The 17,935-nt window shown below is 38.3% G+C and overlaps 1 protein-coding gene across 1 annotated transcript in view; it reads right to left on the bottom strand.

Annotated features, from left to right (window-relative positions):
- Positions 1–4,386: 4,386 nt before the first annotated feature.
- Positions 4,387–17,935, bottom strand: part of LOC139744279 (serine/threonine-protein kinase PLK1-like) — a 78,840-nt gene continuing 65,291 nt past the window's right edge. The window contains exons 6-14 of the mRNA XM_071654723.1: positions 14,860–14,955; positions 14,015–14,429; positions 12,693–12,819; positions 11,262–11,348; positions 10,554–10,722; positions 9,209–9,338; positions 8,535–8,585; positions 6,573–6,737; positions 4,387–4,605 (exon numbers count right to left, since the gene is read on the bottom strand). Coding sequence (XP_071510824.1) covers positions 4,387–4,605; positions 6,573–6,737; positions 8,535–8,585; positions 9,209–9,338; positions 10,554–10,722; positions 11,262–11,348; positions 12,693–12,819; positions 14,015–14,429; positions 14,860–14,955 — 1,459 coding nt within the window. The remainder of the gene's footprint in view (positions 4,606–6,572; positions 6,738–8,534; positions 8,586–9,208; positions 9,339–10,553; positions 10,723–11,261; positions 11,349–12,692; positions 12,820–14,014; positions 14,430–14,859; positions 14,956–17,935) is intronic.

The raw sequence follows: 17,935 nt of genomic DNA, 5'->3' as shown, positions 1-17,935 counted from the left end.
TTCAAGAAAAAGAAAAGAAAAAGAAGACATGTCCACTTCATTGCTACATGGGTCTTGGCTAGTTTAAAGTTGGCATCATCATCATCATCATCATCATCATCATCATCATCATCATCAAACTAATGGCACATATAATATCTATCTCGTCAAATTATTAGAGAGACAAGAATGGGAAAGGAATTTCAAGAAGACGAGGAAAAAGATGAATTATATATATATATATATATATATATATATATATACATATATATATATATATATATATAAGGGAGAATGAGAAATATAGTAGACATGCATTAACATCAAACTAATGGCACATATAATATCTATCTCGTCAAATTATTAGAGAGACAAGAATGGGAAAGGAATTTCAAGAAGACGAGGAAAGAGATGAATGATATATATATATATATATATATATATATATATATATATATATATAAGGGGGAATGAGAAATATAGTAGACATGCATTAACATGAAGAAACAAAGAAGAAATGGTTGAGAAATGGAAGAATACACAAATCTTAAACTGATTGAAAGTGAAGCGAGAGAGAGGGAGAGGGAGAGAGAGAGAGAACTCACCCCCCCCCCCATGTGCAAATCTTTGTCATAATTTCGTCCGAGGGACAACTCTGTAAACTGAGGACAATTATTGCTCTAAAACTGGGATGAGAGGAATGCAAAACGAGTTGTATGTTGCTTTTTATCTGCTGCTATTCACTGCATTAATTTCACACAAAAATTGGCAAAACTGGCAAGATTAATATCAACAAAAACTAGCACTAAACGAAATCTGCACAACTCGTCTGTTCAGATTTGGCATTCGAGAATGAAGCATTAATACTAACTCCGCATCTACTTTTCTTAATGCCCTTTAACAAATTCAGCTTGAGGTAATGTGCATAGAAAGTAAAGTTTATCCTCTTTTAAACGAAGCCTCTTTGTATTCCTGGTTTTCATTAAAAAAAAAAGAGAAGTTTACGGGACATTGAGGGATATCATTCTAGTTTGAAGCATCAAAGTTTCCCTACATAGTTTCCCGCTCTATTTTCTACCCTTACAAAGAAAGAACCAAACAAACAAAAACCTCACCCAATCAATGTCCATTTACAGAACGTGGAGAGTTAGAAAGTTAAAATATGCTAAGTTAGAACAAAAAGTTAATAAGCATTCTCTCCAACAACGCAAGTTCATTGATATGTTTCAGTAGCACCTGTAACATCTCTGTGGAAATTAAAATATCTTGATATAATTCCATTTCTTGACATCAATAATGAAAACTATAAGACTTGCATTATGAATTTCAGCAATTTTTTTGGACATCTGTAGAGTTTCCTGCGATGCTAAGATTGTTATGTAGCTCCTGCTTTTGCTCCTTTTCTAAAAATCTAATTCTATGTCAGAGGTTGTCAATTTTCATGTAATACCTCTTTGACCTTTGACACTATGAATCATTTAGTGACAAACTGTATGAAATCTTGTTCTGCGATTTGCCTTTCAATCTACAGTTATGAAAGAGAATTAAATTTCTGTCTGATGGAAGAGAGCTGAATTTCATCCTGAAGAGGAATTTAGGCAAATTAACTAAATGTGATGGTATCCATCCAAAGGTCTCATGCAGTCTCTGAAAAAATCTATGACCCCTCCCCTACCAAGTGCTGCTGGATGACAATGTTACAATGCTTGTATCCCATTCCTCCCCCCCCCCCCCCATCAGCACAGGACATGGCACAACATACAACTTCAAAGGAAAACAACATCTATAATAGCTATCCTACTCTATAACAGCAATGTGCAAAGTCAAACTTAACAAAAACAAGAAAATAAATAATGCATATGAAGCAAGCAATTTTTGCAGAACCAGCACTAGCACAAAAATATTGCATCAGTGTTCATGAATGGAACAAAACCTACACGGATGACTACTCCCTGCTTTACACTTTATGAGTTGTGCATCTATTGCATTGCAAATAGAATGGAGTCAAGATTTCAAGAACAACAAGAACAAATGTGGGTCTGTTGCCACAGCAATCAACATTGTGCCTGAAAGTTTTGTGCATGAACAAAGTACCTACAGTTGATAAATGACAATTTGACACTACGTGCAAGGAAAGCTTTGCTCCACTAGCAGTTGCAAAATGACACAATTTCTACTTCAACAGCTTAAGTGGCCCCTCACTCATCTTTCCTGCACATTCTATGACTTAAAACTCTCTCTCTCTTTTTCCTTCTCTTTCTCTCTCTACACATATATATCTCTCATCTCTCCCCTCTTCATCTCTCTCTATTCCCCCCACCGCCACCCCCCCCCCCCCCCCCCCAAACCCACCCCCGGTCTGTAATTAGTGAAGCACTCGGGTACACTCCAGGTCCCCTTGAGCTGTAGACTGATTTTAATTGGAATGGGATGTGCACGTACGCGAACAATGAGGAAAATTACACCCACGTATTGATAGATTGCACACTAACACACACTTTGCACACTTGCATGTAATGTAATGGTCTCAACCTCCCTCTGTGAACTCCTCATGAAGCTTTTGTGTGGCATTGAGTTTGCAGGGGACTATTAATTTATTCTCTGTGTTACTGCAGAAGGTAACTTTAACATCATTTGGTTTGAGATGATGGCACATAGCATATTTTGCTTTTCAGCTACAATTTTTGTAGCTCAAATCTGAATTCTAAGTGATGTGATGTTAATGCACTAGAAATTCCTGTGCATTTGTCTATACCCTATATGCTTGGATGACATCATCGTTATATCATTTCGCTAATGAGTACGGCAACAGGCGTGTTCCCTGTGGTAACCTACACATTTTCCGCTGATGACGTATAGTATACATCCCTCCCATGCCCTTCTTCCCACTTTACATCATATTTTTATGGGTCACCACGTCTACTGTGATTGTCTAATGACATACACCTAGAGAAATGGGATAAAACATTAACCACTTGAGCAGTAGGACAGTTTTAAATGAAGCATGCTTTTGTGTGTGTGTGTTATATTTGAGTTCAGAACTACTGTATTACTTCTGCACACAAATAACACATCATGATATTACATGGCCATATCTATAGATTATCATGTGATGAATTAACCTACACGCTGTATGTTCTTTGTTTTTAGGCTTATTCTTGGCAAAATCTAGGATGCCACATTCGACTTTTATTTCGTGGGATGCATCTTTGCACTTACAGAATGTGCTGGTTACATAGAGTAGATAATGGACATGAGGTATATGGTGCATATCAAAAATGGGGACAAAGAGAACATAAGACAAAACTGAAAGAAGCAAATGACCTGCTGAGAGACATATCCAACACTCACACACACACACACACACACACACGCACACACACACACACACACACACACATACACATACATAAGACAAAACAAATATAGTTTAGTCTTTCTGCTTAATGAAGATATTGCACTTTTATACAGAACTCGCATAGGAGGGAGCATGACCCAGAGAGTTGGTAGGACAATGCAAATGATGACAACAACAAATGTAATAATAATAGCACCTTTGATAAAGCAGAACATATGAAGAATTCATCTTGCCTTTGACTGCTCAAAAAATTATCATCAACATCATCATGATCACATATATGCAGACCGACAAACAATGATGCACAAGCAAGAGGGTATACCCTGACTAAGTCCATCACCGACTTGCAGATGATGGACTGCCGACGGCTCTCTCTCGTCTGCTCCTGCGGCCTGGAGCAGGCTTGGACATCTCGACCTTATGACTAAAACCACAAACTCTGTTCTTGGTGCAGACACTACGGAGCTTTAGATTTGCGACGTGGACGTTTAAGACGATGATCGCGCTGGCTGTTCTCCTCTGTCCCTGCGTCATGTTGCAAAGTAGCTTTAGATCATGTGAGGATGCAGCTTGCAAAAAGTAAAATGGCGCCCCCGTATGATCAGTGCATCAAGTAGCTCTCTGCGTCATGATTTGAGCAGACGCAAAAATAGCCCAGAACACATAGGGAAAACTCAGATGACGCCAGATATAAATTGATCGAGATTGATGAGTGATTGTGCGGTTGTGTAGAACAGCATTTTTTCTTCTGAACGTCCATGTTGCGAAAATCTAAAGCTCCCTATTAGCTTACTAGGAGAACGTAAATTCTTCATTGTTTCTTTTTGTTGCTGTAATTATTTCTGCTTTGTCACTAATCACCCTGCATAGCTGTCCACATGATGCATTCCCTCTGCTGCATATCTTTCATAGTTATATAATCATATTTTTATATATATATTTACATAATATACACAAACACATACACACACACGCGCACAAAACACACATACACAAGAGATGTCCAGTCTCTACACGACCTCCACCGTTCCCCGGGGCGTGACCCGGGGTCATAGCTTGGTATTCTCCTCCTCCCCGTTACCCATCATGCCGTAGAGGACGTGGCGGGCGTACGACAGGCGCGTGTGCAGCGCCTTGGTGCAGCCATGGTGCGTGACGTGGATCAGGCGGTACGTTGTCGGCGTCCGTGACTCGTTGATGTACGTGACCAGGTGGTCGTTGTTGTTGTGGCTCAGAATAACCTTGGTGTGGTCCTCAAAGAAGTTGACCTGAAGAGAGATCAAGGTATCATTAATAAATGCTGATACAGCAGACTCCAATTATAACGAAGTCCTCGGGACCGGCAGTTTTCTTTGGTTATATCGACATTTCGTTATAAGTGAACAAACAATAAAAAACATTGAGCCGATAATGTTGCAGCCTGAATTTTTTGTTACAACCAGAATTTCGTTATAACCATGTTCGTTACAACGGGATTGCACTGTATTTAATGCAAAAGGGACAAGGTGGGCTATTCAAGAGTCCTTCAATCAGAGTGTACATAGCACAGTCTGCATTCAAAGGAACTGAAAGTTTTAAAGCTAAAACATAGCTGTCACAAGGGCTCAAAATTCATCTTCCACTATTTGGAATTTGCTTGCAATATATCAAATAGCTCAACCAAGAAACGTGGGTCTGGCTGACGAGATTTGCCATGATAATGAGTTGTTTTGGAATATTTTGAGATGGATACTGCTATGGCCCGATACATATGATCAATGGAATTGATTATAAAATATCATGTAGCAGCTGCGATCAGGTATGCCCTGAGGTTGCAACATTTCTGGTAGATGTTTTTTTTTTTGTTTTTTTTTTGTGTTTTTTTTTGGGGGGGGTAATATTTCACATTTTTCTTGGTTCTCAATGAAAATCTTGTTATATCAGAGCATTATATCACACATATCTCTTATGCATATGTCTCCAGTTTCAGAGCAGAAATCAACAGTTTATGAAGTCTGGCAGGAAACTATGTTTTACCTTTAAACCATGAAGAAAAGGTTCAAATATATACATTGACAAATACATGACACATCCCCATCTCTCACAATCTATACCTCCATGATCTTGTCAGAGACATTACAAAACTGGACGGTAGTTTAAATAAGTCCAAGAGCCATATGATGGCAGTAGACACTGACACCTCTTCAAAGCTAATATCTTTTCACTTTTTAAAAGAATGGACAAGAGAAGGAGTGATCAAGGATATGACAATTGAGTTTAGTCATTGGTTGTGATGACTGTAAAAGTCATAAAAAAGAAATGGGTTAACGGCAATTAATGTCTCAAGTTCTGTACCATACATCATTCCCTTTCGGGACCTTAAAGGGATCGTATAGTTTTGGTTGAGACCTAATTTCAGGTTTCTAACATTTCTTGGTGAGATAATGAGAAACCTCGTATGAAATATGAAAGAGCATGTAATTCCATGAGGAATTCAATGTTTATTTGATGAAAATTGGTTTTGAAATGGCTGAGATATCCAAAACAGAGCGATTCTAATACAGTGTGGGACCCACCTTTTATTATGATCGCTTTGTTTTACTTTGTTTTTGGATGTTTCAGTCATTCCAAACCCAATTTTCATCAAGTAAATTTTGAATTCCTCTTAAAATGGTATGTTCTATACTATTTCATAAGTGTTTTCTTGGTATCTCGCAAAAAGTCCAATTCTCATCTCCACCAATACTGTACCATCCCTTTAATCGAATGAGACACCATAAGATGCCTTTTCATTGCTCAATGTCTGTATGGTGACATTCTATTCTGAGCCCAAGAAGAATTTCCTCATTAACTACCAGAATCTAAAGCAGTTTTTAACTATAAAACTCAGGCACAATGGTATCCTTGTCTTCTATTATTGGAATCATGTGAATATGGGAGACTCTAAAAAAATGTCTTTTACTTTCACATGTTAGGACTAACCTCGGGGAGAGGTATCTTGCTGGCTATTTTATGTTTATGACTTTGCTCTCTATAGGTCATTGCAAGTAGAAAATCTTTGAGTTAATCACAGTACTTTTGTCAACAGCGGAGTACTTCTCTTGGCAAGAAATGTATCCTTTGATGGACAAAACCTGTCAACATAATTTTCAAGAGAAATGTAAGCATACAGTGGCTTGTCTAAATGCAGAAATAATCCAGAGTAAATCAAAATCAGCCATTCAATAGGATTGAAAAGATTCCATCGAGATCTAACCTGCAACGTCCCATTGCTGAGGTACATTGTGATGGCTTTTCCCGTCCGGTTCCACTTCTCCAAGTAAGGCTGGGCTGAGGAGATTGGGCCAACACCCGGCTGTCCCACCCCTTTCCTCTTGGGGGATGGCGAGCGGATGCCATCTTTCTTGTCGGAGTCAATACCCTGAAAATGAAGGAGACAAGGAGTGTACAAATGGATGAAGAATTCCAATGCATGCCACTTGACAAAACTGTGACTGAGCACTGAAAAATAATCACTGGCAAATATTTAGCAAATGATCTTGCTTTTTTTTTCTGTTTCACCTTGCCTAGCTAGAGGAAAGCAAATAATTAACATACTTTTTATTGGACACTCAACTCAACACTCCATACTCATTGCTGTGGAAACTTCTTGTCTGTATGCAACGTTTTGAGGGGCACCTCTTATGAGGGGTGGCTGCTCCGGATGAATTTCCTGTCTCAATTTTCTCACATACAGGGAGCACCTCTAAAAGGAGGTTCCTCGCTCCACTTTAATAGATATCATAAACAGTATGGAGAATCATCTGCATTCATCTTCCTTACAGACCATCATCTGCATGGGGATTAAGCCTGCCTCAGGTCAATTTTTTGTTGATGGCCCACTTGAATTTTTTTTTTCTAATTATACTCAGAGCTGCATTTATAACCATCCTTTGGTATACATCAAGGCCTAAGTCTAGATTACAAAACCTACATCTTGAGCCTATTACTAAAACTGCGTCCAAAGTGCTACCAGCTAAAGAGAAAAATGGTGACAGAATGATGTAACACACAAATCATGCTAACAGGAAATAAATGACACACACACAAAACAAACAATAGAAAAAAATTGTAAGATATGTATACATATCACACAATAAAGAAATAAACTACAAAATCATAGCTTTCTCTCAATCACACAACATCAAAAGAAGATAGTAATGACTCATTCAGGTTCATTTTTGGTTCATGCTATGTTGTTATGTAGTGATCTAAATAATATATTTTTTTTTCAATAATTGATATCATCAAATTGCTGGTTCTGCATACTACAGAAAAAAAAGGTCTCAGCACTTCAGAAATACCATAGTATACATTCTTGCTATTCTCAATGAAATCTATTGTAAATGCACACTTGAAGAGTTTGTTCGCAAGAACCGATAAGTCAATTTTTGAAGATTTTGAAGTACGGTCTCTGTCATAAAGTACAAAATAATACCTTTTAAATGATATATTGGTCACTACATATAAAGGTACATTTTTGAAGTTATGGTCAAAAAAGAAGCAAAAATTTTCTTATAATTCTTTTTATTTTTCTTGACCTTTAATCGCAAATATCTCCATTTGGCAAATATGGACTTATCCATTTTTGCGAACAAACTCTTCACTTGTACCATGCTGTTATTGTTTGGTTTCATAATTTGTTATCACTGAAGTAGAACCACACGAAGAATCATGACAGTAATTAATGAATAAATGTATCCACAAATATGTAATATGCAACAAGTGCATGTGAACATCAAATTACAATTGACAACTATGAAACACATAACTGAAATAGCAAACAACATACCTCTGCGATATAACTTCTGTAATTACAAAGATCTAAAATACAGTAGTATTACATATAACAAGCAAAAAGTTTAGCATGCTGTCATTTTTTGCTCTATAAACGCAGTGTATATTTCAAACTATGTGAAAATTTCCACTCTTACGGTATATCACATACAGTATAAATAGGTCATGCACATCACATGTAGGGTGGGTACCACTTTCACTATCACACAAGGATTTAACCCATTGACAACAGAGATGCTCATGGTTCATGTGGAAAGTCTATAGGGCTTTTCAGGATCTCGCACAAAATAGGTTAACGACAGAGAACAGCTGAGAAGTTTGATCAAAAGAAAACATGCACACTTCTAGCGGGCAGGCAAACATGGCCCGTCTTTGTTTGCACCTGCGGTGAGACGGGTGACGACTCAAGGTAGCCGAGGTCGGAGGTCAGACCCTGGCGAGGGTCACATGATGCATGAGAGGAAAGAGAAGGGCAGGCGAAGAGATGGAAAAGTGAGAAAAAATGGCATGATTTGGTGCAAAATGAGGAAGGAATGCTGTGTAGATTTATATGTGTGGAAGCACTGTGTATGCATTATTTTTGTGTATGGGGAGAATGGGAAGAGTTTTTCTTGACATTTAATAGTGTGCAGAGTTTTGATAGCACTGAGTGCGATTCCATGGTCACTTCTCATTTTCAATTTCCACTGCTGCAGAGTGTCTTATTCCAGACTTCACCCGGAACAATGTGAAACAGATGTCATGAACAATAGAACAAAAACATGATGAGGTGGAAATATGAGCATATTTTGGGACAGAAGTTGAAGCTGCTGCATTTATGCCAAGTGCACAATAATTTTTGAAAGGAAGATGTTAAAAAAAATGAACTCCTGTGGCAATACCAAGAAATTTTGAAACCTGATCTGCTTTTCCTGATTGGCAGACATGATACATTCAAAATCACTGACAATTAGGCAATCTTTCACACGCTTGGCTCCTGATGTAGCAAATACACATACATCATGGTTGCCAGGCAACAAGAGGAGGAGGGGCAGGGTCATCTCTACCACAGCTTACCTTGATGAGGTGTTCGTCCATGTAAGTGGCAAAGTAATCCAGGAGGGTGACCTTCTTGGAGAGCCGGGTGGGGACGGAGTTGAGGGGGAAGGAATGTACCTTGCTGTCGGTCGACAGGTATTGCACTGAACTGCAGTACATGAGAGACAGACAGAGAGACAGACAGACAGACAGACAGAGAAAGAGAGAGAGAGAGAAGAGCAAAGGAAGAACTTAATTATTAATCAAGTACAATCACATTACCAGGTAATGTCTTTAGGCCTCAATTTCCAAGAGATGATGAGGAGTAGCAGATGGATCATATTGCGAGGCAAGTGAGGAGTTCAGAGTCTATATTCATCCAGTGCGATAGAGTGCATCATTTTCAATTATGTGAAGGTCACTGTGGCTCATTCTGTATTACTCTCAATCCAAAAGACACAAAGGAAAGTGGTTGTACATCAAAATTAAGTGTTCGCAAAATTAATAAAGTTGAACAAAGTAACAATACAGCGTACGTCATCTAGCGCACAGGCCTAAATCAAAGAAGAAACAATAATGTACTTTTGTGAGGAAATAGAGGAGCTAGAAATCTCCCACAAGGATTCCTTCCTACGGTAACAGAGCTTCCCTCATTATCAGAAATCTTCATTCCTGTAAAGGAAAACTGGTGAGATGAAAGGATGTGGGGAAAAATGAAAGAAGAAGGGGACATGTGAAAGACCTGGGTCTAGGGCAATTACCCCCTGGGCAACTACCCCGGGCCATTCCCCTGGCCCTAATCCTAATCCTAACCCTAACCCAAACTCCTAACCCTAAACCTAACCCTAATCTTTGCTCTAACCATACCACTAACCAGTATTTAGGAGGGGGGGGGGGGGTGTAATTGCCCTCTGGGGGTAATTACCCGGATACATACAGACCCAGTAGTGTGGGGATGAAATGTAGTGAGAAGGCTGGTCCGACTTGGATGTTTATTGAGAATCACTGTTATGAATAGTGTACAGCATCATCACTGATCTCTGTACTCAAGTACACACACAGCCAAAGAATCGCGACTGGAGTTGATGATTGCTGATTCACAGCATATGCTTCAATGCACATAACAATGCACATTTGCTGACACATGACCGTCTGGCGCGATTCGTGGTTTTCGAATGTACCCTGGTGGGCAGGGAATGACGATCAATTCAATCGGGCCATCCATGTCTTCCCCACCCTACTAGATCCTTAACCCTCTGAGGACAGATTGATTTTGCTATAACATGCAATTCCCATAAACACCTGCCCAAGTATACTTGGGACCAGTCTTCAGCAGGTTAAGGCAGAAAGAACTGGGTGTGGCTGCGGGGGAATTGTCATGTACCTTCTGTCTGGGGTGAAACTGATTCGGGACTTGTCGTTGAACATGACGCCGACCACCTTGTTGGACAGCTGGTATCCAAAGCCGTACTTGTTGGAGTAGTCCACCCACTTGATCACCCACACCACCTCGCTGGGGTTTGGCTTGTACTTGGGTGTGTTCCTGTAGTCTTCTGGGTGGAGTGGAAAGGTTAAACAAAGTCAAGCCACCTGTTACCACATACATTTGTTTTCCCAAGAAAAAAACATTTTGCTGAGTTAATATCCCTCTCAAGCAAATGTTTTTGACACTGTGTATTGTCTTTGTAGCCCTGTTCAGCCATGAATAGGTGCATTAACTCTACATAATATGACAGAGTGATGACAACTACATTACAATCATTAAAGTACAAGTACACTTATAATGATTACTATGAATGATGTTTTTTGAGGTGATATCACTTCTAGACACAAAGACATTTTTGCATCTAATTAACTCTTTCACTCTTTGTGGCTCTTATCATGTTGCTTCAGAGATGTTTCGATTTCTGAGAGAACTGTAAAACATGTCATGTTCCTGTACACAAAGGGTTAACCTTTTGTGTGCTTTGAATGCTGATTGGCACAGAAAACCCCATTTTGATAGTGTTTTACAGACTGTCAGAAGTCCCTGGCACTGAACGGGTTAAATGATTCACAGGTGGAATGAGTTTGGCTCACACCCTTTTAATACCTTTTGGCATGTGGTTCAAACACGTGTTCAGCATCTCGTAGACCTTGTCCATGGAGCACCCTGGGACTGTTTTTGCTGATGTCACAGCTGAAAGGCAATGCACAGACAAGGAATGATACAAGGACATGCAAATTGCCTGACAGAGGATCTAGTCTTGCCAAAAAAAAAGAAAAAAAAGATGTGTTTACGTGCCACTCCACACCATGCCCATGTTGGCTTTGATACATGGATTAAAACCACATGAACAGAACTGCAGAGATTTTGTTAGAATTTGATTTAAAATTCGGAGATTCTTTGATCTTAAAGTGTTTTAAGTTTTATGAAATGTGTGCATATTGGAAGTTATGATGATGTCATCAATGCACTAGTCTCCTATTTACCTGTACACGAATCTTCACTACAAATTTCGTTTTTTTACTTATTTTTTTACATGAAATCAGTTAGAATAAGGTTGTTCCTTTCCACCAAATTACTATAGTCTCGTGAAAGCAATGCAGTGATGGACTTTCAGGGGGAAAGGGAATGTAGCTGATGAATTATCAATCAAAAACATGAATTTCATAATATTTTTGCTTTAAAAAGTTGGAAATGTTGCAAGTCATTATGAGTCATCATCTCTCCTAATATGTGTGTGTGGTAGCCATCAACATCACAATTTGGCCCAAACATATGAAACTTTACAATTATAAACTTTCTTTACTTGAAGTCCAATCTGAACGAAACTATACCAAACCATTTGTCTGATTTACCAGTATTATTTTGTAAAGGTAAACTTGAACATTGTGTGAAAGTTTCCATATTTGGAAACTCAAACGCATGTACATGGCAACGAAAACACCTCAGTTGAATACCTAAAGTCATAGGACATATAGAATGATAAAGATGATTAAATTCTCAAGAAATCTAATCTGCTCATCAGTTATCATGCTGGATTTAAAGAAGTGGAGATAGATTACTACTTTGTGATATGTTGTTCATTTTCTATACTGATGCAATAATTTGCTTTTAAAGCAAGGATGAAGCACTTCAGTTAAAAAAGCAAGATTTCACTACTTATGAAATTAAACTTATGTTTGAAATATTTCACTGAATAGAGATTTTTTCACAAATACTTGTGCTCTATTGAACTACAATGGTGCATTAATACTAACATGCAAATATTTTCATGAGATGTTGGAACAATTATGTACAGAAATGCTCTCAGCTGCAAATCATAGCAAGATAAATTGAATGAAACTGGCTTGATGCCAAAAAACCCCAACAATCAGAGATAAGAATACCTTTCCACAGCATTTTGTAAACACAGATAAACAAAGAATTTTTGTCTATCAATTATTATTGGGATGTGTGATACTTAGATACAAAGCAATAGTGCTTATAAGAACCAAACTTACAAAAAAAAAAACCCAGTAAAAACATCAATGAACTCACCTGCACTCCTCTTTTCTATTACATTGACCATGGCTGTTTTGATGGCAGAGGTCACAGGGGTTATAGGTCGTGACCCTACTATTCTAGTTCTTAGCTTGGGTGTGCCAGAAGGTTTCCCTGAGGTTTGCTGTGGAAATAAGATAAGAGAGCAAGTAAGAAAGAGTGAGAGAGAGAGAGAGAGCAAGAGAGAGAGAGAGAGACAGACAGACCGACAGAAAAAAGAGACATAGAGAGAGAGAAAAAAAAACATATTGTAGATGATGAAAAAACTAGACATACAATCTATAAAAAAAAATAATGAATGATCTTGAAGATGTGTAAAAGATTACAAAAGACCAAATATTTGTTTCATACACACTGAACTAATGTCAATTAAGTGCTAGCACAATGAGCAGGTGCTTCAAATATAAGCTTTGTTTCTCTCATTAAATGCATATACCCAGATGGCAAAAAAAAAAAGAAATTGAATGAAAATAAGAGCTGCTATAGCAGAAGTCTTGATGACTTGCTTGAAATACAATTCAGTACTACTAACAAGGAGTAGAAACTACTTGTATGAGAGAGAAGACAGATATAGCTGAATTGTCAATAACATTGATGCGTGTAATCTTGGGATGATGGCCATGTAATAATTTTGTGACCTTTGACATTGTATAAAATTTCATTTGCTCTGCTGAAGGATGTTGGGAATATTTCAAGGAAAATATGTGTCTGTCCAGCCAGCTGAAACCCATAAAATGTAGGCAAAAACAAATTTCCACTTTTCTACATATTCAAAAGCAATAAAGTCTAAGCTTTATAATGATATATCATTTGTCAAAAATTGGACTATCCTAACTCATTTAAAAATGATTTAGATAGGAGAGAGTTAGCAGGTGCAGTTTTATAGAGAAGTAAGAACAGAGGATTTAAAGAGTAGGGTCATTCAGATATGCTCTGCAGCAGCATAAATGAAAACTTGTTCTATTTCACAGTGAAACTACTGCCTGCCCAAAAAAATGTGGCCAAGAAAAACTACTAATATCTCGATTTCAGTTTAGTTTAAGCCGCAAAATTTTGACAGTAAGTAGAGAAAAGATTATTCTTTCAGGTAAGACAAACTTTGAAAATTCGAGTCGGACAACTGAAATGACATATTTTGTTCCCTTACAGAGAATCCTAATCTATGAGGTTTTTTTGTGGGTGTTGAGCTGGGTGGCCATATACAAGTATATCAAAGATATATCTAATTCAAAGCATGTCCCTCTACATCTGATTTGATTAATATGATTACTTGGGACTGGTTTTAAAATAAAGAAAAGTACAAAAGAACAGCCACATACTGTATTGTTTCCTTGACCCTGAGTGCTGCCCTCGTTGTGAATGACCTCTGATAGTGGCGCTGTCACGTCCCGACGCTGAAGCGTGCTCTCCCTCTTCAGCCGGCAGAACTCGTTGGTCACGAGGTCGCCCTTGTGGTCGCTGATCAGGACCTTGGTGATGGGGAACTCCGGCGCCGTGACGCAGGCTGACGGCGACAGCGTCTCGGGCACGAAGCCGTGGGTGAAGAACTCGTTGTTGATGACGACCTCCAGTGGGGGTCGCTCTTCGGGGTCCGAAGACAACAGGTCCGAGATGATTTCCCTGGCGACGGGAGACAGTGTGTCGGGGAAGTGGTACTTGTTGTGCTTGATGCGGGCGTACGTCTCCTTCAGTGAGCTGGTCTCAAACGGGGGCCGGCCAACAAGCATTGTGTACCTGAGTTTGGGGTGGAAGATATTATTGGTATTTTAATGTCAGTTTATCTTTTGTTTGATTTATTTTCTTCATTCTTAAAAACACTGATTTGACAAAATCACTAGCAAAACACGCAAAAGCAACACACTTCTTTACTTTCACTATCGTTCAACAGCTGAAGTTGTATTTAACTATCCATATAATGCTTAGATTTGTTAAGGATATTGTTCTTGAAGCAAAAAGTTGTAATTACATCATAAAGAAATTTCTCTTCAGAAAAAAGTAAAGTAAGATTATTCTTTATTTCTTCATCACTCATGTTATCAATCTTCCTATATTCATGTTGACACTCCTGCCACACACTTGATGAACAACTCTTCTTAACACTGATAGGATAAAAATTACCAAGAGGAAATGTAATGGAGGTTTTATAGGCAATTGTAAAACTTACATGATGCATCCCAGAGCCCAGACGTCAGCCTCAAAACTGTGTCCGATCTTTCCGAGCACCTCAGGGGCGATGTAGTTTGGAGTACCACACATTGTTCTGCATAAAACAAGCAAACAGATACAAAAAAATGCAACAATGTTAGTCTGAGAATGACTCTATATTTAAACAGTCATAATTATCCTTGAAATGCTATCTCTCTGCCCATCTGTTACCAACATGGGCCTGGAAAATGGATTTTCGAGTAATCCACAACTTTTCCTTGCATCTAGTCAAATACTCTGCGCCATACATATGAGTAACTAAACATGGCCTTAAACAACAACAACAACAACACAATTATATCTATAATAGACAGTAAATTACCCTTTCTTTACTAGTATGTGCATTCACATTTCCTTGTATGGGATCAAATGCTCTCTGACAACATGCTAAAGCCTTTAATCATTTTGTGAAGATCATGCCTTACTTTTTTTTATCCAGTATAGATTTTGTTCTGTTCATACCTTTGTTGTTCTTTTTGTGATTTGGAAAAAAAATGAAATGAATAATAAAAAAGGTAACATGACCACACTGTTTTCATTTAACTATGACATAACTGTTAATGACTATGTATTGATACTATATTCACACTTGACATTTTAGCCATTCTCTTCATTTTCAGACGTACAACAATTACAGATCTACATTGCCAATGGGCTAGGTCTGCAAGCTATATCTTACCCACGGGCATTAAAGGGCGTTCATCCTTACAGCAAATTACATTTACTGTGCCTCAAATTGGAGAAAGAGGTCAAACGTGGGATTAATTGTTTACGTAGTGGAAGTAATTTGACCCCTCTGGAGTTCTCGCTTGGGCTTCGTCAACTTTGCCCTGCTTTCGTGGAGACAGAGCTATTTAACTAGGAGCCTTATCTAAATGCAGTCTTGGGCCTCTTCTGACTTGAATTGTTATTTGAGGTGGTAGAGAATTATGTCTTTTATAGGGTCGTCATGCATTGAAGATTTCTTATCATTCTCATTGTAATGAATGAATCTCACAAAGGAGTACAAAAAAAAATCAGTATGAGAGTATCAGACAAACACATATATCAAGACAATGTTATGAAAAACATAAAGATATGCTAAAAAAATGGAAGTGATGTTGGTCCCTGCTCAAGAGGCTATGAATTGCTGGGTAATAACCCTGTATGTCGACTGTAGTAGTAATAGCAGCAGTAGTAGTAATAGTAATAGTAGTGGTAGTAGTAGTAGTAGTAGTAGTAGTAGTAGTAGTAGTAGTAGTAGTAGTAGTAGTAGTAGTAGTAGTAGTAGTCCTCATCTTCGTTGTTGTCGAAGAGGTATAGTCTACTTGAATGTCACTGTTCACAAGTAGAGTAATCTATAGTGAACATGACATGGCCTTAAATACATGGTCACACTCCTAACCCTATTACCTATCTCTCTGGTATTGCACATCTTGCACATTCTATCAGAACATCTCATTGACATTTTGACAAACTTCTGTGAAACAAACCTGTGAAAAGTCTTCTCTCACTGATAAGGCCGCAAATTCATGAAATATTTATGATATGGATCATTTGCCCCTTTTTTTTTGCATATTTGGAATGCACCTTAATACTTGACAAACTTGTGGAGTTTCTTTCAAATTTTCATAGGCTTGTTATTTATAAGTCAAAGTTACTCACGTCATAACGAGAATATAGCTCCTATCATGCACATCCATGCTTGGTGACCAAATTTGCCCTTTTGTGTCTCCCTAACATACCACGTCATTTGAGCTTATTATTCTCACTAGCTCTTTTTCCTTTCACATGTTCTTCTTTTTCTTTCTATTTTTTTTTAGACTGACTTTATTTGCCCTATCCCTTTCTTCCTCGGCGTGTCTCTCTTTCTTTCTTTTTTTTAAAATAATTTTCACAAATACAAGATTGTAGTTTATTTTTGGGGCTCAGACAACCTAGGAAGGAAGCCTCATACCAACCTGATAATAAACTATTCACTGCTGCATTAAAAGATTGAAAAATATATATATAGATAGGGCTTGGATTTGACTGGACATATACTGCCTGTGTTTGACAAGCTCTATCCCTGCTTTCCAATCATCACTTCCAACCTGTTCCCCAACCACAGCTGTCACCCTTCCCCCTCCCCCATTCCCCAGCTCCTGATGGTATTCATCAATTTGTCTTTCTCCTTATCATTTGCCACATTTGATCTCAATCTATCAGTTTTGTGTTTAATTAATGAGTATTGATTTGTAAAAATGTCTTCTCTTTCCTTTACAGAGCTCCCTAATTTACAAACATCTACAAGCATCTTCCCCCCCCAAAAAAAACAAAACACAAAACAAAACAAAACAGCAAAAAAAAAAACAACAACAACACCAAAACAACACCTCATTGGTACAAGAAGGGGAATAGCATTGTAAATGGATCTATTTACTCCTCTTTCCTCCTTCATTTTCATGAGCATATCAGCAAAAAGTACCACACTTTTTTTATTCTCTACTTTTTAGTGTATTCATTTATCTCTGTTTATCTCTCTACCCGCTCTTCTATTGATGTGTTTTATTTCTATCCTTCTCTCTCTCTCTCTCTGTCTCTCATGTACACACATATACACATATTAAGTCAATAGATCAACAGATAATATCTTCTGTTTCTGTCAATATGTTTCTCTTATGCTGTCTCACTTATACGAGCAAATACGAGCACACGCACCCACAACCCTTCTCAATCCCTATGTCTTCTTATCTCTTCCCTCTCTCTCTCTCTCTACGTCTCTGTCCCTCTCTCTCTACCCCCCCCCCCCCAAGACTGAGTCATAGGCAGGAGATAGTCGAGCATGCAGCAGAGACGAGGAAATCGGGCAATCACGGTTCTAATCTGAGAAGTGATGTATTGTAGGGTGGAATTTGTTGCCAAGTCACAGTTTCAGGTTTTTGGGTTGCTCAAGGAGACAAGGGTTTCACCACTCTCCTACATGAAGGCCTTGAGCAGACACAGCTGTTTTAACACAAAACCCCTGAACCCCTGTAATGGAGACTACAGTAGTGAACCTTTACACATACAGACGC

Source organism: Diadema antillarum, unplaced genomic scaffold, assembly GCF_040938485.1.
Source record: "Diadema antillarum isolate AM-2024a unplaced genomic scaffold, OU_Dant_1.0 seq00001153_RagTag, whole genome shotgun sequence".
Classification (NCBI taxonomy): Eukaryota; Metazoa; Echinodermata; class Echinoidea; order Diadematoida; family Diadematidae; genus Diadema; species Diadema antillarum.
This window is presented reverse-complemented; position numbering and strand designations above follow the sequence as displayed.